The sequence below is a fragment of the Dermatophagoides pteronyssinus genome, unplaced genomic scaffold (genome assembly GCF_027571235.1).
Source record: "Dermatophagoides pteronyssinus isolate colony J.1.1.1.1 unplaced genomic scaffold, Derpt_VIB-CSIC_2022.12 sq0018, whole genome shotgun sequence".
Taxonomy (NCBI): Eukaryota; Metazoa; Arthropoda; class Arachnida; order Sarcoptiformes; family Pyroglyphidae; genus Dermatophagoides; species Dermatophagoides pteronyssinus.
Window position 1 is genome coordinate 484,605 of NW_027461542.1, and position 26,375 is coordinate 510,979.

Genomic DNA, 26,375 nt, shown 5'->3' on the forward strand with positions numbered 1-26,375 from the left:
AATTCATAGCGAGCCATACAATCAGATAGCGCCATCTTTTGATTGAAAAACTTTTTTTTTCAAAATGATCAATTTCTCTTCATTCGAAAAATTTCGAAAAAAATGGATTAATCAAGCATTTGGATTTTGATCGGGTCATTTTCATTTCGTAAAATCGTTGATGTGTTTTGAAATCAGAAAAAAGCAAAACTTGTTTTACTATACTTATTGTCGGTCATCTGATTATGCATTTCAATTCAATTTGTTACAGATATTTTTGTTTGTTTGCTATTGAAAATTATCGGTTACATATTGAACATCATGTCAAAAATGATCAATTTGATGATAATGATAATATGGTCAATATGTTCATGGCTAATTTATAATGATCATTACCATTATTATCTCGTCGTTCGTTCGATTTTGATTACACGTTGCTTCAAATCAAACAAAACTGAATGATTGAATTGAATGTTTTTCTCTTTTCTTTTGCTTTCGATTAATCGATGTTTCGAAGGATTTCGCGAATCGAACAAAAGTTTCATTAACATTCATTATTATTGTTTTATTCAATTTGATTTGAAATTATTTTTCTTTCTCGTTCACACACACTGGCTATCTCTATATTGCAAATCAATGGTGATCATGAAATTATCAAGTTGTTTTTTCTGGGAAAAAACTTTCATTGGAAAAAAAAGTGTTCAACGTTCAAGTTTTACCTTGTTTGATGAATTTATTTAGTTTTGAATTTACTTATAATATTGATTGATTGATTATGAATGATAACAACGATACAGGTAAGTGTTTTGGACAATAATATTTTGTTGTTTGTTTTGTTATATTTTCGTTTGTTTTTTTATCATAGATTTAATTGTACGCAAACGAATTATCAATCATCGTAATAAACAAATTGAAACAAGAATAAAAAGACATGTGATTATTGAAAATGGTCAAATGATTTTGGATAGTGGTCCACAAGTAACAACTAAAACAATTGAAGATACCCGGCAAGAATCTGAAGAATATGATAAAAATGGTCAACAAACTCATTATACATCGAATGATGATGATGATCAAATAAATAAAAATGATGATGGCAATAAAGTTGTCAACGATACAAACAAATGTCATAAATCAAACTTAAACAAAACGTAAGTTTTTGTGTTTTCTTCTTTCTTGGTTGTTTGTAATTATCATTTATAATTTATAAATTCAAAATTTAATTTCATTTATCAAATAGATATTTGTTTGGTGAAGATATGATAAAGAGAAAAACAACAAACAGGATTAATATACCAAAATATTATTATGGATCAAATCCGTCAAAGGTAATATAATTTTTGATGATGATGATAAACTATTTTCTGATGATAAGAAATACATATTTTAATCATCATCATAATCTGTATTTTATTTTATTTTTTTTCATTATTTTTTTTCAAAAAAGTAGAATTTTAAAACCGAACATTCAACAATGATGAAGATGAACAACAATTTGTTAATGAAAAGTAATTCAATAATGAATGATAAAGCAATCATTGATGAACAGGATTGTCAATATGCATATGAAACGGATCGTTTTAGTCGAAGAATTAATCCCAAGTATGGTAATGAAACAAATCATCATCCTGAATATAATAAACGCACACAATTATGGTCGTTATAAATGTGTCAATGTTTTTATTTAAAAAATAGTTAATTTTATGGAATTATTAGTTGATTTTTTATAAAGAAAACAAATGTTATTCAAAATATTGAATATTCAAGATTATCATGAATTTTTACATTTTGATGAAAATATTCAATCAATTCATCGATTGATTTGGTAAATGAAAATTTTTGATCAACAATCAATGCAGCAAATCTTGAACAAGCATCACGTGCAAATTTCAAAGCATATTCCATTGGTGCAGGTAAAAAACTTGTATAAAAATTATTATAATAATAATGACACATTGTAAAACAAAATTCCTGTAATTGTTCAATAGTAAAATTACAATCATCGAAATATATTGTATAATGACATGGTTTCCAACAATGTTGATTTTGCTAGATTATTTTGACAAAAAAAAAAAAAAATAGAAAAAAAAGAAAGTTTAATTAAAATAAGTTCAAAGGGAGTAAAAAAAAATAACACTTGATTACCCATTGATTATTATATTCAAATGTTGATGGTACAATATTGATAATAAATTCTTTCAATTCATTATCATCAGATTCGGGATATAAAAAATTCATATTAACACTGATACCATTGTTGTTGTTGTTGTTGTCGTCATCATTCATACATGTTGAATTGATTGGCGGTAAAAAATATGTGGATGTATATTTATTTACGTAAATAATGGTTAATCGAACATCTGTCAATGATTTGTTGGTTAAAACTTTTTTAAAATCACCAATTGGAAAATTTTGAAATATAATTACAGTACGGGGGAAATAATTATTTTTTTCATAATATTTATCCAATAAATCTTCAAACATTTGTTCATAAATATTATCATTATAATCTAATGATATTTTATTAATCGATATATAACTTGTAAATATATCATCCACAGTACCGATTAATGAATGAAAAATTAATTTAATTTGATGAAAATGTTGAGCAAATTCATTAATGCCAACAATCATTGTTGTATTTGTATTCAATGGAAAACGTTTCCAATGATGTGGATGTACGATATTTGGTTGGCCACCAATTCTCAAACAAGTTTTCATTACTAAACTATCCATATATTGATTATTATTCAGATTATCCGAATTATTATCCGTACGAAAAACTTGATTTGCAATACCATAAATAGTATTACCATAGTATTTGATTAATTCATAAATTTCAACATCACCAAGTTTACTTCCTATAATGAAAAAAATAAAAAAATTTTTGAGTAAAATTTACAATTTAAAAAACAAAACAAAAAAAAATCACAAACCACGTGAAATGCCAAAAATAACCAAATCAATTTGAAATGTTTTCAAATTGGAAAAAATTGCATCAATTTCGGATACATTTTCCACCTGAACAAATGTTGAAATAAAACATTCTTTAAGATTAATACCATAGAATTTTGAACGTTTTGAAAAAAATTGTTTAAATTTTTCCATTTTAAATGAATTATAATTTTCATCCAATATGAATAATGCCCATGATAATGATTTTGGTGGTATCAAATAGAATGGTTTATGATCATTATGATGATCATTATTATTATCATCGGGTAATAATTTTGGTTTAATTAATTTATAACCAATCGTTTCCAATGGTAATAATGATAATTTTATACCATAATCCGATATACATTTAGATATTTCATCAACACATTTCAAAATATATTGAAAATACAATTGAAAATCAATATTCGTTTTTTCCGTCATTACACTGCGAACATTAGCTAATTTATAAACATTGATAATGTGTTCATGACAATCGATAGCAATCACTGATCTTGTTATATTTAATAATGATAAATTTTTCATTTGAATTATTGATAATCGATAACCAATACAAATTGATCGTACTGGATATTCATTTATATTGATTTTTTCCGTACAAAATATTGTAGAAATTTTTTTACGTTTTTGTTCATAAAGAAATTCGATAAAATTTTTCAAATTTACATCCATCATCATCATCATCATCATTTCGAATGAATTGAATGTTTGAATTTTATACAAAATTAATCGATAATTTTTATGATGAAATTCAAATTTTTCATCATTATAATTTGGACAACGATTAGCCGGTATATAGATGTAATCATTTTCATAATAACAATCATAAAGTATTCGAAGTATTTTTCGACAAAATTCATTCAATAATTTTCGTAAACAATAATAACCATCGATTCTTGGTTCGACAACAAATTTATATTTATTAATTTGAACATTTGATGAAAATGTTATTGGAAAATAATTTGTTTTCAATTTTATCGGTTGATTATTATCGTTGGTGATCATTGTTGGAAACAAATTTGTAAAAATTTCACGTTTTACAAAACTTTATTGGAAAAAAATTTTCTTCCTTTTCGAAAGAACATGCCGGATATAAATGAAAATACAACCAAAAAAAAACAACAAAACAATAATAGACTCGAGAGACATCTAGTGGAGAAAATTGTTAAAACAGAAATTATAAAATTTTTTTTATTTGAACGTTGATAGATTTTGTAATGATAAACAAACAAACAAAAAAAGTGAACATTTTCAATCAATCATCAACCGAATATTCAAGATTATCATGAACACGAACAATTCGGGAAAAATTTTTAATAATTTCATCAATCGAATCAATTGGTTTAATATCATTACGACCAATACATCTTCTTGCTGCTTTTTTGGCAAATTGTTGAGCCAATTCAAGTGAAAATGGTACATCATTTATATAGAAATTATCAAAATAAAAATGACACATTGCATAACAAAGATGTTTGATTTGAATATCAGACATTCCCGAATCATCATTGATTACTGTATATTTTGTTGTTTTGCATCGCTATTTGGGAAAAAAATAAAATTCAATGATTAACACACTAGACTTTTGTTTTGGTTTGGTTACTTACGACAGCTTCGTTTCCAATCTCAATACAAATAGCAAACTCTTTTGTCGAACGATTTAAAATAGGCTGTTGAAATTTAAGATCAACACAAGTCCCGATTGGAACTTTTTCGTCATCATTCTTAATGAAACGAATTGGTGAAGATTTATCAATCGAAAAGCTTGTCACTTTTATTCGTTCATCAATCGATTTAGCAGTAGTTTTTAAATCCGTGTATTGATCGTCGTGAATCCGTCTTTTTCCATGAAATATGATAATATTTTTAGGATATTTGCCATGTTCTTTATGATATTCTTTTAATAAACTTTCAAATATTTCTTCAAAGAGTTGTTTATCGTTTTGTTTTATTGAAACACGCTCGATGGAAATGTTTTGACAGAATTCGGTATCCATCGATGCCACAATTGAATGTGAGAAGAGATTTTTACGAATATTATCAAGCTTGAATTGATAACAAGAAGTTCCGACTACCATAGTAGATTCTGGCTTGAAAGGAAAAGCATTCCAATAAGTAGGATCGATTATATTTGGTTGACCACCTAGTTTCAAACAAGATTTAATCGCTAAGCTGCTATAAAATTCGGGCATTTCTATATTCCAATCAAGTTTTTCAATTAAAAATATTTGAGTGACAAGTCCATGATCACTAGTTGCATTTGATTTGATCTTTTCAAAAATATAATCGCTTCTAGAACCTAAATTATGAGAATTAAAGTTTCAAAATTTTTAATTATTATTGAATGAAATAACATACGTCCAGAAAGTCCAATGAAAACAAAATGAATATCACGAATTTTTAAATTTTGAAAAACTGTAGCAATTTCCGAATCATTTCGGATGTCAACAAATTGTGTTTCGAAACATTTTTCAAAATTCATTCCAAATTTTTTTGCTTTTTCAACAAATGATTCTTCAAATTTTACCATTTTATCTGAATCGAATGGATGAAAACAAAGAATGGCAAAATTTATCATGTTAGATGGTTTGCTGAAGAATGGTTTATCCGGCGAGTCTGGAATAATTTCTGGATGAAAAAGTAATGTTCCGTTTGTTTCGAATGGCTCCGAATGAATCTTGATACCGAATGATTCGATACAATTTTCAATGTCTGAACGACATTTTCTAAAAAATTCAAATTCTTTTTTAGGGCCACAATTTAATTCGTCACCAAAAGTTTTATCAGCTTCTTCAGAAATAGATTTCTGAAGAAGCTGATAAAACTCAAAAATCTGAATCTTTCCATCATAAAATATTACTTGTCTTGATATGAGAATCAATGGATCTGGCATCGGAATGATTGAAAATCGAAATCCAACAATAACTGAAATTCCATCCTTTGGGAATGGATATTCGTTTAGAGCAAATGTTCCATTATTTATCAATTTTTTCTGTTTCTCAACGAAGAATCGAAATAAATTTTGCAAATCTATTCCAGCTTCAGCCAAAGAATTGAATTGGCCATTATATTTTAAATTTATTGTAAATCGTTCATTACGAAAACCTTTTCGTAAATTAACAATATTTTTACGACTTTGAGTAATGATGATTAATGATCGTGAATAAATGAAACCATTTTCATAATAACATTCGATTAATACGGATGAATTTTGTTTAATAAATCTTTTCATAATATTCCGTACATCATTTTCATCATCAATATTAGGTGATATTCGAACACTATATTTATAAATGATGATTGGTAAAAATGTTAAACAAAAATAATTTGATTTTACAATTAAATTGGACATTTTTCCTGTTTGATGATGATGATGATGATCAACAGATTTCATCGAATGCAACAAATCGATCGAATGGCTCAATAATGGAATAACACAAAAACAAAATATATTTTTTTTCACTCATTATTAACAAAAAATAACCAAAATAATCTTTATTGATAAAATTTTTTTTCCCTGATATTCGAATCAGTGTTTAGCAACAAAATCTAATGGTGACACCTATACAAGTCACAAATACATTGTATATACATCTGTATGGAGACATGATGCAATAATGACTAGTGTTTGTTTTTATGATAAAAACAAAAACATTTGAAATATGAGCATTTTTTAAAAATTGATGACGTAATCTTTTTGTTGTTGTTGTTGTCTGTTCAGAATGTTTAGATTTTCATCCATAACCATATATGACCCGAATAGAATTTATATTATTATTATTCAATCAATCAATCATCAACAGGATATTCACGATAACCATGAATACGAACTTTACGGGAAAAATTTTCAAAAACTTCTTCAATCGAATCAATTGGATTGAGTTCATTTCGACCAAGGCATCTTGTAATTGCTGATTTTGCAAAATATTCAGCCAATTCAAGTGGATATGGTATATCATTGATATAGAAATTATCAAAATAAAAATGACACATTGCATAACAAAGATGTTTGATTTGAATATCAGACATTCCCGAATCATCATTGATGACTGTATATTGTGTTGTTTTGCATCGCTAAGAAAAAAAAATAAAGTTCAATGATTGACAAGATTTTTGTTTTGTTACTTACCCCGCCATCAGCACCGATCTCAGTACAAATGACAAACTCTTTTGGCCAACCGTCAAGCTGAACCAATTTAACACAAGTTCCAATTGGAACATTTCCATCATCATTCTTGATAAAACGAATAGGTGTAAATTTATCTACCGAAAAGCTTGTCATTTTTATTCGTTCATCGATTGATTTAGCAGCAGATTTTAAATCTGTATATTTTTTTCCATGAAATATGATAATATTTTTAGGATATTCGCCATGTTCTTTCTGATATTCCTCTAATGAATTTCGAAACATTTCTTCAAAGAGCTTTTCATCGTTTGGTTCTATTGAAAAACGTTCGATGCAAATGTTTTGACAGAAATTTTTATCCATTGATGCTACGATTGAATGCAAAAAAATATCTTCTCGAATATTATCGAGCCTAAATTGTTGAAAAGAAGTTCCGACTATCATAGTAGATTGTGGCTCAAAAGGAAAAATAATCCAATAATTAGGATCGATTATATTTGGTTGACCACCTAGTTTCAAACATGATGTAATTGCTAAATGGTCGAAAAATTTTGGTATATCTACAATCATATCTACTTTTTCAATTATAAATATTTGAGTGACTAGTCCACGGTTATTAGTTGTATGAGATTTGATCTTTTCAACCACAAAACTTTTCCTTGAACCTAAATTATGGAAATTAAAGTTTTTTAAAAATAATTTTTTTAAAGTTATTATTATAAAATGAAATAACATACGTTGAGAATATCCAATGAAAACAAAATGAATATCACGGATTTTCAAATTTTGAAATACTGTTGCAATTTCCAAATCATTTTGAATGTCAACGAATTGTGTATCGAAACATTTTTCAAAATTCATTTCAAATTTTTTGGCTTTTTTAACAAAAGAATCTTCAAGTTTTTTCATTTTATCTGAATCGAATGGATGAAAACAAAGAATGGCAAAATTTATCATGTTAGATGGTTTGTTGAAGAATGGTTTATCCGGTGAGTCTGGAATAAGTTCTGGATGAAAAAGTAATGTTCCGTTTGTTTCGAATGGCTCCGAATCAATATTGATTCCGAATGATTTGACACAATTTTCTATTTCGGCACAACATATTTTAAAAAATTCAAATTCTTCTTTTGGACAACGTTTCATTTCTTCATTAAATGCACTAACACTTTCACTGGGCAATGAATTATTAGAGATATGATATTTTCCATTATATAATACTGGATGTCTTGATATAAAAATCAATGGTTCTTTAATCAGATTGATTGATAATCGGAAACCAACTGAAATTCTATCGTCAATTTGAATAAAAATACCGGAATCGATTAATTTTTTCTTTTTCTGAACGGAGAATAGAAAAAAATTTTTCAAATTTATTCCAGCTTCAATAACCGAATTGAATTGGCCAATTTGTTTCAAATATATTGTAAATTCATTATAATATAAACCACAACACCATTTAATAGCTTTGTAATCTATTTCACGAAAATTGATTATCGTACTTGAATAAATAAAACCATCTTCATAGTAACAACCAAGCCATGATAAGAAATTTTTTTTTATATAACATTTTATAATTTTATCATAATCATCTTTAGGATAATTATCTGGTGTTATTTGAACACTATATTTATAAATAATGATTGGTAAAAAATCTAAAAAAAAATAATTTGATTTTATAATGAATTTTGATTCAACAACATTTTCATTGGTATTTTCAATATCCAATTCATTTTGAGCAGACATTTTCGATGATTTTGATGCAACAAATATGAATGGTTCAATCAAATGACACAAACAAAGACAGCAATCGAAATCGATTTTCTGTTTGTTTTTTGTTTAAATAATTAACAACAAACAAAATCAAATACTCATCATTTTAAAAAAATTATCATCTTTATTGACCGATAGTTTTTGTATTGTAATGGCGTTTTAGCAACAAAAATCTAATGGTGACATTAAAAGTCATGATGCATGAGGTGTCAAAAAACTCTTGAAATATGAACATTGAAAAATGATTTTTTTTTTGTTCACTGAAAAAAAACCATTGCCCAAAATAGTCAAAAATCGAAGTGGTCGCACATTTTTAGTCAAAATTGAAGTTAGTCACACACATTTAGTCATTTTAATGGACAGTCGCAGTAAAATAGTCAAAAACACTAATAGTCACTCTGGATTAGTCAAAATTCTGATTAGTCGGCCTGCATTAGTCAAATTCTGAATTAGTCACATTTACGTTAGTCAAAATTCTGATTAGTCAACCTTCATTAGTCAACCTATTATATTAGTCGCTTTCTCGTTAGTCAAATTCAGATTAGCCGGACTGCATTAGTCAACCTATTATATTAGTCGCTTTCTCATTAGTCAAATTCAGATTAGCCGGACTGCATTAGTCAAATTCAGAATTAGCCGCTTTCACGTTAGTCAAAATTCAGATTAGTCGGCCTTCATTAGTCAACATATTATATTAGTCGAGGAATTTTGGTCAAATTTCAAATTAGCCGGGCTAGATTAGTCAACTTTAAAGATTAGTCGCATAAGGAATGGTCAACCGGTTATTAGTCATCGTGGAGCATGCTCACTTGATTATTTGACGGACTTGTAAAATTTTTGATTTTTTCCAATATTTATTTAACAATAGAAATTCACAGATATTTCCGTTTCAGGCCAATGAATTTGTACTAATTATTTATGGATATGATAGACTAGTGAATGTACCTATTAGGGTTAATATATTTTATGAAAATTCTTAGTTTTTTTTCAATAATAAAGATTAATAAAATTCAAAATTATTAACCTCATTTTGCAAATGATTAAGATAATCAAATTGCTAACCTAACATAAAGGGAATCCGTAAATAACAAACTCAAATTGCTAACCTAACATAAAGGGAATCCGCAAATAACAAACTCAAATTGCTAACCTAACATAAAGGGAATCCGTAAATAACAAATTGGTAAATTGGATTAGTAATTAATATTTGTTATAAACGGATTCTCTTCATTTGGTATTATCATTAGTAATGAAATTATGATTTAAAATTGCATAATTTAAATTCGATTATTAATGCCACTGTTTGGTTTTTTGATTTTTCCAACTTGACGCATCGAGCAAAAAGTTCGAAACACGCACGCCAACTCAAAACAGTGCTTTAGAAAAACTAAAGTTCGTTTTCAGTTTTTTTTAACATGTGGTCATTGTTTTTCTCACATTTTGGCAATTGTTTTAATTATCGAATTTACAATGAATTGTTCCAAGAGGATATTCTAATGGCAAGTTCAGTTTTTTATAAATATAAAATGTTGATTCTCGTATCCAATTTATCTAAAATCAATAATCATGAATTGCGGGATAAATCAATATGATTACCCTCATGTTGTGCTAAATCGTTCAAGTTTTTTTCGAGATCATTTTTATGTTGGTGATTTGTCTCATTGTGCTATTCAAGAATAGTTGGACCATGTTTACCAAAGTGTGTGAGAATTTAATCAGGATAGGTCAGGTCAAGTTAGGAACATGGTTGAGTTATTTCCTATTGAATTAGCACAATGATGCATATTGCTGACATGAGAATGATCACTGATGTTGAACGATTCAAATTATTGATTTTGATACGAGTAATTTTTTAACTGGTTTCACCATAAATTAATTTTTCTATCATTTCACAGCAATGGTATCGGATTTACGAAACTGGAACCTTGATGATCAAGCCAAAATTCTTAAGAAATGAAAAATTATAAAAAGTTGGGCTGATATTGGTCATTGATGGTCAATATCATGAATTTTCAATGGTCATTGGAGATACTGATGTGAAATGGTGGATGGTTTCGCCAAATTTTGGTCATTTTTTTAAACCTATCGTTTAAACCAAATTATCGAAACATCCGTCTGTTTTTTAAATTTTTTGATAATCAATCAAAGAAAAATAAATTTAAGACTGGAGAAGTTTCAAAAATTTTTTTTGTTATAAAAACATGATCAAGTAAAACATGATCATCAAACAATCTTGGACAATTAATCGATTTCAAAGTGATAAATTCTCTGGTTCTTGCATAACCCAAGAAAGATACAAAAGTTAATTTGATAACACTTGGAATTGATCAAATCAAGAAAGTATCGAAGACCCAAAGAATTCAAACATATCTTTCTAATCATTTTGTTAATTTGTTAAAATTTTTATCTTTAAAAAAATAAATTTTTATATAAAAAATTGTAAATCGTAAAATCGTAAAAATTTAAACAGTATTCTGTATTCTGGATTCTGGATTCTGTAGGATTCTATATAAAAATTGCTATCCGTTCCGTTGACTAATCTAGCTCGACTAATCTTGCTGGGCTAATGAATCGTTGACTAACCTAGCTCGACTAATGAATCGTTGACTAATCTAGCCCGACTAACAAAAAACTTGACTAATCTTGCAGGACTAATGAATCGTTGACTAACCTAGCCCGACTAATAAAAAACCTGACTAATCTTGCTCGACTAACAAAAAGGTTGACTAATCTTGCTAGACTAACAAAAAGGTTGACTAATTTTGATATGACTATTTACAATTTGACCATTTTTCATTTGACTAATTTTCAAGATTAGTCAATGCATTTTTATCTTCAGAAATATTATTAGTCAAAAAGCAAATTAGTCAAGCTAGATTAGTAAAAAAAATTTTCAGTGTTGTCTGTTTAGGATGTTTTGATTTCCATCCATAACCATTAATGATTTACATTTAGAATTTATATTATTCATCATCAACAGGATATTCAAGATAACCATGAATACGAACTTTACGGGAAAAATTTTCAATAATTTCTTCAATCGAATTTAATGGATTGATTTCATTTCGACCATTGCATCTTGTAATTGATGATTTTGAATTTTGTTCAGCCAATTCAAGTGAATATGGTACATCATTGATATAGAAATTATCAAAATAAAAATGACACATTGCATAACAAAGATGTTTGATTTGAATATCAGACATTCCCGAATCATCATTGATTACTGTATATTTTGTCGTTTTGTATCGCTATGGAGATAAAAAAAATTTAATGATTAACTTGATTTTTGTTTTGTTTCTTACCAAACTATCAGCTCCGATCTCACTACAAATAGCAAACTCTTTTGGCAAACCATTTAAAATAGGCTGTTGAAATTCAAGGTCAACACTAGTTCCAATCGGAACTTTTTCGTCATTATTCTTGATGAAACGAATGGGTGAATATTTATCGATCAAAAAACTTGTCACCTTTATTTGTTCATCAAGTGATTTAGCAACAGATTTTAAATCTGTGTATCTTTTTCCATGAAATATGATAATATTTTCAGGATATTCGCCATGTTCTTTCTGATATTCCTCTAATAAATTTAGGAATATTTCTTCAAAGAGTTGTTCATCGTTTGGTTTTACTGAAACACGTTCGATGGAAATGTTCCGACTAAAATCGTTATCCATCGATGCCACAATTGAATGAGAGAAGAAATTTCTCCGATTATTATTGAGTTTAAAAAATTTAAAAGAAGTTCCGACTATCATAGTAGATTTTGGCTCAAAAGGAAAAGTGTTCCAATAATTAGGATCGATTATATTTGGTCTACCACCTAGTTTCAAACAAGATTTAATTGCTAAGCTTTCGAAAAATTCTGGAATATCTACATTCCAATCTAGTTTTTCAACTATAAATATTTGAGTGACTAGCCCATGGCAACTAGTTGCATGAGATTTGATCTTTTCAAAAACATAATCGTTTCTAGAATCTAAATTATAAAATATAAGTAATTTTTAATTATTATTGAATGAAATAACATACGTGCAGAAAGTCCAATGAAAACAAAATGAATATCATGAATTTTCAAATTTTGAAAAACTGTTGCAATTTCCGAATCATTTTGAATGTCAACGAATTGTGTATCGAAACATTTTTCAAAATTCATTCCAAATTTTTTGCTTTTTCAACAAACGAATTTTCAAATTTTCCCATTTTATTTGAATCAAATGGATGAAAACAAACAATGGCAAAATTTATCATCTTAGATGGTTTGCTGAAGAATGGTTTATCCGGAGAGTCTGGAATAATTTCTGGATGAAAAAGTAATGTTCCGTTTGTTTCAAACGGCTCGGAATGAATCTTGATACCGAATGATTCGATACAATTTTCAATGTCTGCACAACATTTTCTAAAAAATTCAAATTCTTTCATCGGGTCACAAAATTGTTCATTGCCGAAAGTTTTATCAGCTTCTTCAGAAATAAACTTATATTCATAAATCTTAATCTTTCCATCAGATATAATTGTATGTCTTGATATGAGAATTAATGGTTCAGGCATCGGAATGATTGAAAATCGAAATCCAACAATAACTGAAATTCCATCGTTTGGGAATGCAAATTCATTTTGAACAAAAATATCGGTTGTTAAGATTAATTTTTTCTGTTTCTTTATGAAAAATTGAAAAAAATTTTGCAAATTTATTCCCGCTTCAACTAATGAATCAAATTGGCCAATATTTCTTAAATTTATTGTAAATCGATTATTGCGAAAACCACTACTCCAATTAACAGTTTTGTATCGAATTCTATGTGAAAAAATTAACGAACATGAATAAATGTAACCATTTTCATAATAACATTGCGACGACAATAATGTTGAATTTTGTTCAATAAATCTTTCTATGATATTGAAAATTTCATTTTCACGATAAATATTCGGTATTATTTGAACACTATATTTATAAATAATGATTTTCGGTAAAAAATTTAAACGAAAATAATTTGATTTTACTAGGAAATTTGATTCAACAACACTTTTATCATTGGATTTTTCAATATTCATTTCATTTTGAGAAGACATGATGATCAAATTTCAATGAAACAACGAATGTTCACATAATAATAGAATCACAAACAAACATCATTCAATGTCTATAATCGACAATCGATTTTGATACTGATTATTTAGAACAAATATTATCTTTATTGGTAATTTTGTATTGTCAGGGCTATAGATATTCTAATGATAACATTAAATCACATTACATTAGTTTATGGAAAGATGATATAAACATCCTGTAAACATCATGTGTGTGTTATGATGTGTGTTTAGGTAATTTAAAAAAAACTTTTGAAATGTCTGCATTAAAAAAAAATGTTTTAATTTTGTTGTCTGTTCAGGGTGTTTAGTGTTTTTAATCCAATGCCATATATGGCACAAATAGAATTTGTATTATTCAATCAATCATCAACAGGATATTCAAAATTATCATGAATACGAAGTTTTCGAGAAAAATTTTCAATAATTTCTTCAATAGAATTCAATGGATTGATTTTATTTCGACCAATGCATCTTTTAGTTGCTAATTTTGCAAATTGTTGAGCCAATTCAAGTGTATATGGTACATCATTGATACAGAAATTATCAATATAAAAATGACACATTGCATAACAAAGATGTTTGATTTGAATATCAGACATTCCCGAATCATCATTGATTACTGTATATTTTGTTGATTTGTATCGCTATAGGAAAAAAATTCAATGATTAACTAGATTTTTGTTTTGTTTTTTTTTCGTTTGTTACTTACGACATCTTCGCTTTCGTTTTCACTGCAAATAGCAAACTCTTGAAACTCTCGAGACTGTTGAAATTTAAGGTCAACACAAGTTCCGATTGGAACTTTTTCGTCATTATTCTTGATGAAACGAATAGGTAAAGATTTATCTATCGAAAAGCTTGTCACCTTTATTCGTTCATCAATCGATTTAGCAGCAGATTTTAAATCGGTATATCTTTTTCCATGAAATATGATAATATTTTTAGGATATTTACCATGTTCTTTATGATATTCTTTTAATAAATTTTGAAATATTTTTCTAAAGAGTTGTTCATCGTTTGGTTTTTGTGAAACACGTTCGATGGAAATGTTTTGACAAAAATCTGTATCCATCGATGCCACCATTGAATGTGAGAAGAAATTTTTTTTTCGATTATTATTAAGCTTAAATTGTTTAAAAGAAGTTCCGACTACCATAGTAGTTTCTGGCTCAAAAGGAAAACAATTCCAATATGTGTGATCGATTATATTTGGTTGGCCACCTAGTTTCAAACAAGATGTAATTGCTAAACTGTCATAAAATTCTGGTTTTTGTTCATTCAATTGTAATTTTTCAATTAAAACTATTTGAGTGACTAGGCCATAATCACTAGTTGCCTTATATTTGATTTTTTCAAAAATATTATCGTTCCTAGAACCTAAATTATTGGAATTTAAGTTTTTTAAAAAAAATTTGCAAAATTATTATTGAATGTAATAACATACGTTGCGAAAGTCCAATGAAAACAAAATGAATATCAAGAATTTTTAAATTTTGAAAAACTGCAGCGATTTCCGAATCTTTTCGTGTGTCAACGAATTTTGTATCGAAACATTTTTCAAAATTCATTCCGAATTTTTTTGTTTTTTCAACAAACGAATCTTCAAATTCTTTTATTTTATTTGAATCGAATGGATGAAAACAAAGAATAGCAAATTTTATTGTATGGGATGGTTTCCTGAAGAATGGTTTATCAGGTGAATCTGGAATAATTTTTGGATGTTGAAGTAATGTTCCGTTTGTCTCGTACGAATTAATCTTGATTCCGAATGATTCGACACAATTTTCTATCTCTTCACAACATTTTCTAAAAAATTCAAATTCTTTCACTGGACCACAATTTAATTCACTGGAAAAAACTTTATCAGCTTGTTCAGAAAACAATTTAAAATCATAAATCTGAATCTTTCCATCAAATGTTATTACTTGTCTTGATATAAGAATTAATGGTTCAGGAATCGGAATGATTGAAAATCCAAATCCAACAATAACTGAAATTCTATCGTTTGGAAATGAATATTCATTTTGAACAAAAATTCCTGTATTTATCAATTTTTTGCTCTTCTGCATGTAGAAATGAACAAAATTTTGCAAATTTATTCCACTTTTAGCTAAAGAATTAAATTGGCCAGCTTCTTTTAAATTTATTGTAAATCGATTACTGTTAAAACCTTTACCAAAACTTACAATATTGTTACGAATTTGATCGGAAATGATTAACGATCGTGAATAAATAAAACCATTTTCATAATAACATTCAGATAATGATACGTTTTGTTTAATGTATTTTTTTACAACATTAATAATTTCATTTTCATGACGAATTGTAGGCATTATTTGAACATTATATTTATAAATGTTGATCGGTAAAAATTTTAATTGAAAATAATTTGATTTTACCATCAATGTTGATTCAGCATTATTAATATCATTAGATTTTTCCATGTTTCAAGATGAAATATTCTTCTTTAAGAAAAAAGGTAACCACAATAATGTTTTTTAAATAATGGATCAAATCCAATTTTTTCCCGATCTATTTATATATCTTTACAAAACAACTTATTATTCTCGATAATAGAAAATGATTTTTTTTAATTAGTAATTTTTGTATCGATACCCATAGATAATCTGTAAATGCATCGTTAGGTGTGGTTCAAATGCATTATTATAGATAAAATAACAAGTGTTGTTTTTTTTGAAAAGTATTTCTTTATTCCAAAAAAAAAAAATCCTGGATAACAGATTCCAAGAAATGATTTCCAAGAAAAGTGTATGTGTGGTGTGTATGTGTGTGTCTGGATTAATTAAATCAGACAATAAATGATTCTGTTGGTAATGTTAATCTTAAAAAGTTTATTTTTTTTAAAAAAAAGTTTCACTTACATACACTCACATACATACACACAAACTCTTTCATACATTTTATATCACTTGCACACCTGTTTAGATCTCTTCTTAGGAGTCCATATATTTCCATTATCGTTACTAATGAATATCCGTTTCCATTGATTACATCCAATGTTTCAGAACAAACACTTATACATAACCATAACCAAAATCAAACACAAACACAAACACAAACACAGACAAACACATCGATAGGACCAGAAGAGATCACAGAAAGTTTTGAAGAAAAAAAAATTTGATAATAATAATCTCATTCATTCATTCATTAATTTATAAACCTAAAATATTGTGTAACAAATAAATTAATTAGTGTATCGGTAGGGTTGGTTTTTAAAAAAAACGATCAATCAATAACGATCAACAAGAATGATTGACACAGAAACAAATTATTCGAATCCGATCCAATCAATCCAAAACTTGAATGATCATCATCATTGATTTTTAATGAGAATTTTTTTTTTTAATTCATTCATTTTTGTTTGTTTGTAAATTTGTTTATGGTGTTAAATTATCACATTTTTTTGTTTGTGTTGGGGATTTTTTTTTTAAATTTTTAAATCACACTCACACACACTCTCACTCTTGTTTTTTTTTTTTTTTTTTGTTTCATTAAAATCACACACACATATTCCATTTTTCTGGCACAATTTTTTTGTTTTAAAGAATTCTGTTATTCTTTTTATGGTGAAAAAAAAGAGTTGAAAAAAATGGCAGCTTTCATCATTTAATTTTTTTTGTTTTTGTTTTTTTTTCTGTTTGAAAATATTAATATATCACACTCATACAAATTCTTGCATACAATCTATTCTTTTACACACACACACACTCTCTCTCTCTCTCTCACACACACACACTCACTCACATTCAAACATAACTTTGATAATTCATTCATTGACAAAAAAGAATTTTACCGAATGAATTATCAAAGTTATGTATAATTAGATAAAATCTTTATGATAATTTTGTTGTTGTTGTTGTTGTATAATTGATTATTATGTGTGTGTTTGCTGTTGTTATATATTTTCATTGTCATTTGTTTCTATTTAGTGTTGTTGTTGTTGTTATTGTTTCACAGTATTCAATGTATGCATTTATTTATTATTTGTTTGTTTGTTTCAATGTATAAATTGTATTAAGATGTAAACAAAAAGAAAAAATTATGACATAATTTGTTGTTGTTTAAAAATGTTGAATGCAATGTTTTTTTCGATAGATTTTCCATATATGATCAAATGTTTTTCTTGTTTTCATCATCATCACACTGTGTTAAGATCAATGCCGTTGTTGTTGGTTGATTGATGTTTGTTGTTGGTTGTTGCTGTTTGATTTGTTGTGATTCGAAACGACAGATTTTGGTTTCCATTATTGTAACAAAGAAAAATATAATAAAGATAATAAACGGATATGAATGCAGATTTTAGTAGATTTTTTTTCCAACTTCTAATCGATTAATATTATCCAAATGTTTTTTTCAACCAAACAAACAGATTCTGTAAGAAAAAATAAAAAAAATAGAAAAATTTTTGTAAAAATTAATCATTGAGAATTATTTTTTTTTATCAACACAACAATAATCATGATCAAAATGTTTCATTTGTAAAACACGTGGTATCATTGATGTTATAGTTGTCGAAACATTTTCATTATTATCCACATCAAATATTCCATTACTATAAACAAAAAAGAATATAAAAAGGAATGCTTGATTACCTATTTTTCCTAATCTAAATCCGGATAAATATCATCAAAAGAAGTTTTGATTGAAGAAAAACAAAAAATTCAATGGAATAATCGATAACTTACCATGAAGCAGTAGCTGTATTATGTTGCATTTGTGCATTACCAAACATTTGCTGTTCAGCTGCTGTTTGATTCAATGTTTGTTGACCACCTTGTTGTAAGGCTTGTAATTGTGTTTTAACACGTTTAATTTCACGTACAGCAAAACCAATCGTACCACGAACTTTACTCGATTTTGAACGTTTACCACGTGCAAACATTTGTTGTATTTGTGGTAATTCACATAATGTAAGCATATCAGCACCAAATACATTAACTAAATCACCAATTAAACCGGCAGCTGATGATATAATGCAATCAGGTAATTCTTCCCATCGACTTGCAAGTGTAATCAAAAATTGATTGATGAGCAATATATGTGGCTGTAAAACTTGTATACATTTTGGATGTGGTCGATCTTCATCACCTTTTAATGCTTGTACAATGCCAGTATAGGCAAGTAAAATAGATTCCCAAAGATCATTTAAATATTCAACAAGTTCATAATTTATATGATTACATGAATTTGTTGTTGGCATTTGTTGAACGCTTGTATTAACAGCATCTACTAATGTTTGTAAAACATGATTTAAATATTTTTCAAATTCAAATCCAATAGCTAATGCAATATCGCCAAAAACTTTCAATACTTCAGATTTTACTCTTGGAATTAGATTACTTTGTAGTACTTCAATCAAAACAACAATTAATTCATCTGAAAATTGTGCAATATCATTTTTCAATGAATGACATAAATCCGAAACAATACCAATCGAAATTGAACAAAGTTGTGAATTTTGATAACTTTTTAAACCAAGAAATAGATAATTTTTAAATGTTGGTAAATAATTTAAGAATCCTTTTTCTAAAACTTCGGCCAATGTACCAGCAACAAGTAATGCATCTTCACTAACATTGCCAGTTTTTGCTATTGAACAAAAAAAAAGCAGAATTAGCATTTTTTAAAAAAATGTTCAAAATGAACAAGAAAAAAACAAACTTACAACTATATTCAAGAATATGAATCATAGCAGTCATTATGGCATCGGATATTTTAGGACCATCTTCAGGAATCATTTTTCGTAAAACCGATTGTAATGCTGAACAAAGTAATGATTGTAATTCTAATAGATTTTGATCCATATTTCCAGTATTTTCCAATGAAATAAATGAACGATTTAATCGATCCAAAATAATCATTGTTGTTTGTCGTACAATTTCATAACAATTTTGTGGACTATTTTTTATCATTTCCATTATAGCTTCATATGCTGATGAACGTAAATTATTCATTAAAGCATCTGGTCTTTCGGTACATTGAAGTAAATGATTAATAATATATTGAAAATATTCGGATAATGCATTTGAACGTGGATTTTCATCAACACCTTCAGCATTACAAGCAATATCATTGGCACTTTCCGATAATGAATTAAATGCCAAACATGAATGAACAGCAACACGTGGTTCAGATTTAAGACCTTCAATAAAAACATCCAAAACTAATTTTAATACATCAGGTTTGAAAATTACTTCGGATACTTGTTGACAAATTACTGAAAGTACCCACATAGTAGTGTCACGTACACAAACCGAACTATCATGTGTAAGATTTATTACCGTAGGTAATGCTTCTGTTACTATTGGTATTAATTGATTTTGTGATGGACCTTCCAATATTGAACCTAATGCCATCATTGCTGCTTCACGATAATGCCAATCAGGACTATTAATTTTCGATACAATAAAAGGCAATACAATCGGTGGTATATCATCACCAGTACAATTAGCTAATAATGCTAAACAAACTGATGCTGCTTTACATGGATTCCATTCATCTTCATCCGAATCTTCTTCTTGTTGTGTTAATATTTTTAATAATGATGGTACTAAAAATTGTAATGCACCTTTTGCATAAAATTTTGATGTACGTTGTGGTGGACGACCTTGTTCTTGTGCTTCAACTGCTTCATATTGTAATTCAATTTCTTCTTCACAAACATTTGACCAAAATTCAATACCTTGTAAACAAATATCTGGATGTGTACTTTTAATTGCTTGCATTGTAATTGGAAATAATGCTACACGCATATAATGTTCCATATGTTGATAAAATAATGACATTATTTTTACTAAACATTGTAATGCGGCTACCTGAACATTAACATCTTGACATTGTGTTGCTTCACAAACTACTTGCATTATATAATGTCTTTCATTTTCAGTATCAAAATTTGCTTTAATATAATCCAATGAATTTAATAAAGCAGTTGTTGCTGTTAATTTAATAGCATTGGATTGTTCATCTTTACGCATATTATTTACAATAGCTGTTAACATTTCATTTGATTGTCCAACTAATAATGCTGGATTTACTTCTTGACGTATATAACCAATTGTTTCTAATGTAGCAACTTTTGTCTGTTCATTAACATCTGGTCTAGTAGCATTATCGGTTAATAATTTTATCAAATCTGGCCATAAATTATGTCTTAATTCAATAGCAGCAATATATGCAATACATTGTGATGATGATGATGGCCGTCCAGTTTCAGTACCAAGACTATTCATAACATTGATCTTAATCTGATCACGAATTTCTTTCGGTAATGATAACCATTGTTGTTGTAAACGTGTTCTTTCTGTTTCATCTTTTGATGTAAGCTGATTTTTAAGCTGAAGACCAGCCAACATACGAACATAGCCATTTATTTCTTTATTAACCAAAACTTCTGATAATGATTTAAGATATTCGGGCTATATGAGTGAAACAAAAAATCAATTTTAGTTGAAAAACATTGAAAAAAACCCAAATTACATACCAAATTTGAGCGACAAAATTGTTCCAACAATTCATATGCTTGTCGAATTTCATTTTGATCTATTTAGAGAATAGAAAAAAAACAAAAAAATGATGCAAAAAATCATCAAAATTATCAATATACAAACCTTGTGAGATGGCTTTTTCAAGAATTGGAAGAATAGACATTGTTGTTGTTGTTATTGTTGATTTGATTTGAATACAAATATTCAAAACACAGAAAGCCAAACGACGAGGAAAAACAACCAGAAATTAAATTATCAAATTGTTGTCACAATTAAAAAAAAAATTTGGTTCGAATTGAAAAAAATTAAATTTCTTCTTCTTCTTTGATTTGATTTTTGTAATTTTGAGTATATTAAATTAACAATTAAAAACATTTAACATCGAAAAATACATGAAATGGTAAATATGTGTGTTTGTTTGGGTGAGTGAGTATGGTAGGTACCACGTTGTTGTTGTTGTTGTTGTTCGAATAATCAAGCCGGTCGCAACAACAATAATAACTGGTGATGAATTTCTCGTTTTCTTTGATGAAATTGGAAGAATAGAGAGTGGGAGAGAAAGGGGAGAAAATAAGCCGGTGATATATGGCGTATATTGAAAAACGCCTGAAAAAAACACGCACAACCTAATCGCAAATCGAAAAAATAAAAATCACTTTTTTTCAAGAAGTTTTTGCGATGAAAAACAACGACAACGACGATAAAATGATTTAATAATGATGATGATGATGATGAATAACGAAATTTGGAAAAGAAAAATAGAAGAAAAAAAACGTTGTTGCAAATTATAAAATCAAAAAAGAAAAAAAAGGCGGATAAGACTTTTGCAAAAAAAAAAAAAACAAGCGAGCAAAAACGGCCAATTTTTTTTTTTTTTTTTGTTCAAGAGGAGGAAAAAAGAATATATGCGCGCTATTGCGGATAGCATCATCCATCCAATGCCATGGCACATTGTAAAATTCATAGACATTGTTACGTCATTTTGTTTATGAACATCTCTCTCGTTTATCGAATGAATTTTACAAACAGGCCACGCAAACATTTTTTTTTTTTGTTGATCATCATCATCATTATAAACTTGAATTTAATCGAAATTTTTTAGTTTTTTTTTCAAAATTTAAATCATCAATTAATCATCATGGTAAACATAAAAATGAAAAAATTACCTGCCATTTGCGCATTTTACGATAGATTTTCCGTCATATAGTTTCATTTTTTTTTCTTCTGCAAATTTCGATCGATTTTTAATCGATCGATAATTCCTATTTAGTGTTTTTTTTCTTAATTTCTTTTTTTTTACTTTGTCATTTGCAATTTCTTATATTCTCATTTCCTTTTTTTGAATTAATACATTGCTCGCTATAGAAAATTTGTTGTTGTCGAATTTTTTATTCGAAAATAAAATTCGCTAATTAGAATAGTTTGTATTTTTCTTTTTTTTTCGCTGATTGATTGAATCGAATTTTTGTTCGTTTATTTCATTTTCTGATTTTTGATTTTTGATTGCTTTAATCCGTTTAATTAGCCATCACCAAGTTCAACATCAGTTGGTGCAAGCGGAAGATCACCAAGAGCAATGGGAGGTGGACGAGCAACCGGAGGTGGTAATAGTGGTGGTGGTACCGTTAGACAACGTCGTACTGGAACATCATCTGCTGCAGCAAGTGGACGATCAAGACCAGCACAAACAACCGGAATGTGGCATTTTTATACAGATGATTCACCCGGTATCAAAGTGTATGTTTTTTGATGTATCAAACAGATCCATCATCCCTTTAATTCATGTCTTTAATCCTTTCAATCAATAGTGGTCCAGTTCCAGTTTTGGTAATGAGTTTAGCATTCATTGCAAGTGTATTTATGCTTCATATTTGGGGAAAATATACTCGTTCGGTTTAAAATCGATAACCAACAAACAAACAAACAGCAGATTTTATCACCAGGACCAAAATTTATTCAATTTTCTTTTCTTTTTTTTGTGCTTATGTAGTCATCATTCTGATGCTAAAATATCATTTTTATATGAACAACAACAACAACTGAATGTTTAATGAAATAAAATTTATGTACAAAAAAAATGAATATTTTTCTCCTTTGTTGATGTTTTTTTCAAATGAAAATCAGTCTGTTTTGGTGAATTTTTCATTTTTTGTTGAAGAATTTATCTAGACACCACCACCACTTCTTTCAACCGAAATTCTTGATTCAAGATTCAATGCTTTTGCAAAACGATTATGTACGACAACACCATTCTTAATGCAGCTCATCAATTCCAGATATTCACCAAATTCAATTCGACCATTTTGATTTAAATCAACTTCGGATAATATTAAATGTAGATCATCATCAGTAACTTTAACACCTTGATCCTATTTGTGGAATAGAAAAAGGAAATTTGAATCAAACGAATAAAATCAAATTTGGTTGATTTCCGAACAAAACTTACTTTTAATGATCTTCTTAGATCATTAATACCAATATAACCTTTACGATCACGATCCAAAACATGAAATTGTTTACTCATTTGATTAATTTCATCTTTTGACATTGATATTGGTAATTGTGATCGTATCATTTGATTAACACTACGACCCATTTCACTATTTAGAAATTCTTTTGCATTATTCAATTCTTCTTCTTGTTGTTTTTTATTCCATTTAAGTTCTTCACTCATAATTTCAACAATACGTGGTAAAACTTCTTCAGTTGCTTGTACATTTAAAAATGCTAAACGTGTACGTCTTGCTATAACATCAATAGCTGTACATGCATATTCTCTTATTGCATAACGAACTTCAGCTTCAAGATATGGAAATTCAGTATGTAAACGTCGGCCAACAACTGGCCATCTTTTACCAGTAAGTTCTGCTAAACGTGCTACCGATTTAGCTTTATCACCATATGTATTAGCTAAATGCATAGCAACATCTTCTTCCAGACCATAATCTTGTACTAAATTTATATGTGTAGTTGGTGTCCATCCTTGTCCACCTTCTAATTTCAAACCAAGTGTCATACATTTACCTGCATGATTAAGCGTTTCAGGATTATCTTTTATAGCAGCATCAACTGCTTCTTCAGCCATAACACGATATGTTGTCCATTTTCCACCTGCAACGGTTACAAGACCAGTATTTTTACAAACATCAATAATATGATTACGTGCAATTGATTCAGTATTTGGTTTAGATGGATCTAATACCAATGGACGTATACCAGCCCATGCTGACATAACATCACCACGTCTAACATCGATTGTACCCGAAAGATAATGACGAATTTCATTCAATATAAATTGTATATCCTGTTCAGTTGGTGATGGATGATGTGTTACATCACAAGAACGATCAGTTGTACCGGCAATTGTCCATTTTTCCCATGGTAAAAAGAAAATAACACGACCATCACTAGTTGCTGGATCTAATAAACCCATACTTGATGGACTATAATAACCAGGTAATACAATATGTACACCTATACTTGGTTGACAGATTTTTCTTTGTGTTGCATCACTCATCTGACGTATTGAATCAGTAAATGGACCAGTTGCATTAATAATAACTTTTGCATTAACATTCCATTCTTCTTTTGTCAGTTGATCTTTTAAACGAGCACCAATTAATCGTCCAGTTTCCGGATCTTTCCGTAATGAAACAACCGCTACATGATTTGCAACTGTAGCACCATATCTTGCAGCACTTAATGCTATTGCAATATTCATACGTGCATCATTATGTTGTCCATCATAATAAACAATAGCCCCCTTTAATGATTCTGATTTTAACATTGGAAATAATTCCAAAGAATTTTTTTTCGATAAAAAATAACTTGATTTAAGATTACGACTACCGGCAACCAAATCATATGCTTTTATTCCAATCCAAAAATATGGTACCTGCCACCATTTATAAACAGGTAACATTATTGGTAATGCTGATGATAAATGTGGTGCTATATCCAAAAGATTAGCACGTTCTTGTAACTATTTGAAAATATTTAAAACAAAAAAAATTAACTTCTTTTACGGATTTCCTTTTAAAATGTTACTTACAGCTTCACGAACCATATGATATTGATCATAATCAAGTTTTAAAATAGCTTTTTGTAGATAACGAACACCACCATGTATTAATTTTGTTGAACGACTAGATGTACCGGATGAAAAATCATCCAATTCAACCAATGCTGTTGATAAACCACGTGTTATTGAATCTAATGCAACACCACAACCAGTTGCACCACCACCAATAACCAAAACATCATAAACATTATTTGGATCTTTTAATTTTTTCAACATTTCCATTCGACTGGGTAACATTTTCATTGGAACTAATTTTCTTTTCTGTTGTTCTTGTTGTTGATCATTTTGCTGTTGTTGTACATCGGCAACAACATCTCGCTTATGGAAATAAGAAAATTTTTTAAATTACTACACCAACCATACAGGTAAAAATTCAAAAAACCAAACCTGATTAATAAAACGATAAGCAGCATAACCTAAAACACCGGTACCGGTTGTATAAAGTAAAATTTTTCGAATTTGAAATCGAGAAAAATTTCCGGTTGCCATAATCAATCTATGAAATCAATGAATTCTTTTTCAGGAAAATCTTTGGAAATTTTTCTGTTGTTGTTTTTCTGATTGAGAAATTGTCACATCACATGGAATTTTTTTTTGATTTGAAAAAACAGAAATTATCAAAAATGAAATTAGTTTAAACATTGAATGATATATACCTTTATCATCGAATAACTTGAAAACACATTTTTCCCTCTATGTGTGTTTGTGTGAAAGAAGTTTTGCAAAAGTTTTTCAATGTCAAAAAACAACAAACAAAACAACAAACGGGATACAGCAATTAATATCTATTTTCAATTACAAAGATAAACAACGAGATATAAACACACAACATAAATAAAATGAATAAAATGAATGAATT

The 26,375-nt window shown here is 28.1% G+C and overlaps 9 protein-coding genes and 1 long non-coding RNA gene across 12 annotated transcripts; 3 read left to right on the plus strand and 7 right to left on the minus strand.

Moving 5' to 3' along the window:
- The first annotated feature begins 97 nt into the window (after window positions 1-97).
- LOC113796908 (uncharacterized) lies at window positions 98-1,645 on the plus strand. 2 transcript variants are annotated; one of them, XM_027347203.2, is made up of 4 exons: window positions 98-776; window positions 845-1,130; window positions 1,220-1,307; window positions 1,430-1,645. In XM_027347203.2, exons 1-4 carry the CDS (start codon window positions 755-757, stop codon window positions 1,643-1,645), a joined length of 612 nt encoding a protein of 203 aa, XP_027203004.1. In that variant the 5' UTR covers window positions 98-754. The 2 variants fall into 2 exon arrangements, with proteins under 2 accessions (XP_027203004.1, XP_075678740.1); XM_075822625.1 differs by having other exon boundaries at window positions 1,427-1,539.
- LOC113796887 (uncharacterized) lies at window positions 1,599-3,980 on the minus strand. The gene is made up of 3 exons (XM_027347176.2): window positions 2,916-3,980; window positions 2,125-2,840; window positions 1,599-2,028 (listed from the first exon to the last, which is right to left on the minus strand). The coding sequence occupies exons 1-3, from the start codon at window positions 3,937-3,939 to the stop codon at window positions 1,726-1,728; spliced, it is 2,043 nt and encodes a 680-aa protein (XP_027202977.2). The 5' UTR covers window positions 3,940-3,980; the 3' UTR covers window positions 1,599-1,725.
- A 114-nt stretch (window positions 3,981-4,094) lies between these two features.
- LOC113789265 (uncharacterized) lies at window positions 4,095-6,328 on the minus strand. The gene is made up of 3 exons (XM_027338781.2): window positions 5,293-6,328; window positions 4,542-5,233; window positions 4,095-4,474 (listed from the first exon to the last, which is right to left on the minus strand). Exons 1-3 carry the CDS (start codon window positions 6,326-6,328, stop codon window positions 4,190-4,192), a joined length of 2,013 nt encoding a protein of 670 aa, XP_027194582.2. The 3' UTR covers window positions 4,095-4,189.
- An 84-nt stretch (window positions 6,329-6,412) lies between these two features.
- LOC113789266 (uncharacterized) lies at window positions 6,413-8,889 on the minus strand. The gene is made up of 3 exons (XM_027338782.2): window positions 7,798-8,889; window positions 7,064-7,725; window positions 6,413-7,008 (listed from the first exon to the last, which is right to left on the minus strand). Exons 1-3 carry the CDS (start codon window positions 8,801-8,803, stop codon window positions 6,724-6,726), a joined length of 1,953 nt encoding a protein of 650 aa, XP_027194583.2. The 5' UTR covers window positions 8,804-8,889; the 3' UTR covers window positions 6,413-6,723.
- A 30-nt stretch (window positions 8,890-8,919) lies between these two features.
- On the plus strand, window positions 8,920-11,282 carry LOC142645694 (uncharacterized). Its single transcript, XR_012846766.1, has 2 exons — window positions 8,920-10,329; window positions 10,726-11,282. It is a non-coding gene; the product is annotated as an uncharacterized LOC142645694 (long non-coding RNA).
- Window positions 10,269-13,673, minus strand: LOC113789267 (uncharacterized). Its single transcript, XM_027338783.2, is given in 4 exon segments — window positions 10,269-12,081; window positions 12,136-12,809; window positions 12,863-12,994; window positions 12,997-13,673. Coding segments are annotated over 4 exon segments (1,479 nt in total). The 5' UTR covers window positions 13,382-13,673; the 3' UTR covers window positions 10,269-11,793.
- A 338-nt stretch (window positions 13,674-14,011) lies between these two features.
- On the minus strand, window positions 14,012-16,438 carry LOC113789276 (uncharacterized). The gene is made up of 3 exons (XM_027338794.2): window positions 15,369-16,438; window positions 14,634-15,301; window positions 14,012-14,568 (listed from the first exon to the last, which is right to left on the minus strand). The coding sequence occupies exons 1-3, from the start codon at window positions 16,366-16,368 to the stop codon at window positions 14,284-14,286; spliced, it is 1,953 nt and encodes a 650-aa protein (XP_027194595.2). The 5' UTR covers window positions 16,369-16,438; the 3' UTR covers window positions 14,012-14,283.
- Window positions 16,439-16,792: 354 nt separating this feature from the next.
- Window positions 16,793-22,253, minus strand: Fs(2)Ket (Importin subunit beta Fs(2)Ket). 2 transcript variants are annotated; one of them, XM_075822619.1, is made up of 5 exons: window positions 21,559-22,251; window positions 21,432-21,490; window positions 19,614-21,366; window positions 18,634-19,537; window positions 16,793-18,320 (listed from the first exon to the last, which is right to left on the minus strand). In XM_075822619.1, coding segments are annotated over exons 1-5 (2,757 nt in total). In that variant the 5' UTR covers window positions 21,599-22,251; the 3' UTR covers window positions 16,793-18,319. The 2 variants fall into 2 exon arrangements, with proteins under 2 accessions (XP_075678734.1, XP_075678733.1); XM_075822618.1 differs by lacking the exon at window positions 16,793-18,320 and adding an exon at window positions 18,352-18,500 and having other exon boundaries at window positions 21,559-22,253.
- Window positions 22,254-22,419: 166 nt separating this feature from the next.
- Window positions 22,420-23,517, plus strand: Sec61beta (Sec61 translocon subunit beta). Its single transcript, XM_075822627.1, has 3 exons — window positions 22,420-22,576; window positions 22,961-23,172; window positions 23,244-23,517. Exons 1-3 carry the CDS (start codon window positions 22,574-22,576, stop codon window positions 23,332-23,334), a joined length of 306 nt encoding a protein of 101 aa, XP_075678742.1. The 5' UTR covers window positions 22,420-22,573; the 3' UTR covers window positions 23,335-23,517.
- On the minus strand, window positions 23,258-26,323 carry LOC113796935 (glycerol-3-phosphate dehydrogenase, mitochondrial). Its single transcript, XM_075822621.1, has 5 exons — window positions 26,173-26,323; window positions 25,904-26,073; window positions 25,487-25,834; window positions 23,882-25,417; window positions 23,258-23,804 (listed from the first exon to the last, which is right to left on the minus strand). The coding sequence occupies exons 2-5, from the start codon at window positions 26,003-26,005 to the stop codon at window positions 23,601-23,603; spliced, it is 2,190 nt and encodes a 729-aa protein (XP_075678736.1). The 5' UTR covers window positions 26,006-26,073; window positions 26,173-26,323; the 3' UTR covers window positions 23,258-23,600.
- Between the last annotated feature and the right edge of the window lie 52 nt (window positions 26,324-26,375).

Excerpts from the sequence above, each read along its gene's own strand:
- LOC113796908 (XM_027347203.2), top strand. The coding sequence starts at position 755 with ATGAATGATAACAACGATACAG. Across the intron at positions 777-844 it reads GAATGATAACAACGATACAG|ATTTAATTGTACGCAAACGA; the intron begins GTAAGTGTTTTG and ends TTTTTATCATAG. Across the intron at positions 1,308-1,429 it reads ATGGATCAAATCCGTCAAAG|AATTTTAAAACCGAACATTC; the intron begins GTAATATAATTT and ends TCAAAAAAGTAG.
- LOC113796887 (XM_027347176.2), bottom strand. The coding sequence starts at position 3,939 with ATGATCACCAACGATAATAATCAACCGATAAAATTGAAAACAAATTAT. Across the intron at positions 2,841-2,915 it reads TATTTTTGGCATTTCACGTG|GAAGTAAACTTGGTGATGTT; the intron begins GTTTGTGATTTT and ends TTTTCATTATAG. Across the intron at positions 2,029-2,124 it reads TTGAATATAATAATCAATGG|CAAAATCAACATTGTTGGAA; the intron begins GTAATCAAGTGT and ends AAAATAATCTAG.
- LOC113789265 (XM_027338781.2), bottom strand. The coding sequence starts at position 6,328 with ATGAAATCTGTTGATCATCATCATCATCATCAAACAGGAAAAATGTCC. Across the intron at positions 5,234-5,292 it reads TTTCATTGGACTTTCTGGAC|GTTCTAGAAGCGATTATATT; the intron begins GTATGTTATTTC and ends CTCATAATTTAG. Across the intron at positions 4,475-4,541 it reads AGATTGGAAACGAAGCTGTC|CGATGCAAAACAACAAAATA; the intron begins GTAAGTAACCAA and ends TTTCCCAAATAG.
- LOC113789266 (XM_027338782.2), bottom strand. The coding sequence starts at position 8,803 with ATGTCTGCTCAAAATGAATTGGATATTGAAAATACCAATGAAAATGTT. Across the intron at positions 7,726-7,797 it reads TTTCATTGGATATTCTCAAC|GTTCAAGGAAAAGTTTTGTG; the intron begins GTATGTTATTTC and ends TCCATAATTTAG. Across the intron at positions 7,009-7,063 it reads AGATCGGTGCTGATGGCGGG|CGATGCAAAACAACACAATA; the intron begins GTAAGTAACAAA and ends TTTTTTTCTTAG.
- LOC113789276 (XM_027338794.2), bottom strand. The coding sequence starts at position 16,368 with ATGGAAAAATCTAATGATATTAATAATGCTGAATCAACATTGATGGTA. Across the intron at positions 15,302-15,368 it reads TTTCATTGGACTTTCGCAAC|GTTCTAGGAACGATAATATT; the intron begins GTATGTTATTAC and ends CCAATAATTTAG. Across the intron at positions 14,569-14,633 it reads AAAACGAAAGCGAAGATGTC|CGATACAAATCAACAAAATA; the intron begins GTAAGTAACAAA and ends TTTTTCCTATAG.
- Sec61beta (XM_075822627.1), top strand. Across the intron at positions 23,173-23,243 it reads GATTCACCCGGTATCAAAGT|TGGTCCAGTTCCAGTTTTGG; the intron begins GTATGTTTTTTG and ends TTCAATCAATAG.
- LOC113796935 (XM_075822621.1), bottom strand. The coding sequence starts at position 26,005 with ATGGCAACCGGAAATTTTTCTCGATTTCAAATTCGAAAAATTTTACTT. Across the intron at positions 25,418-25,486 it reads ATCATATGGTTCGTGAAGCT|TTACAAGAACGTGCTAATCT; the intron begins GTAAGTAACATT and ends ATTTTCAAATAG. Across the intron at positions 23,805-23,881 it reads ATCTAAGAAGATCATTAAAA|GATCAAGGTGTTAAAGTTAC; the intron begins GTAAGTTTTGTT and ends TTCCACAAATAG.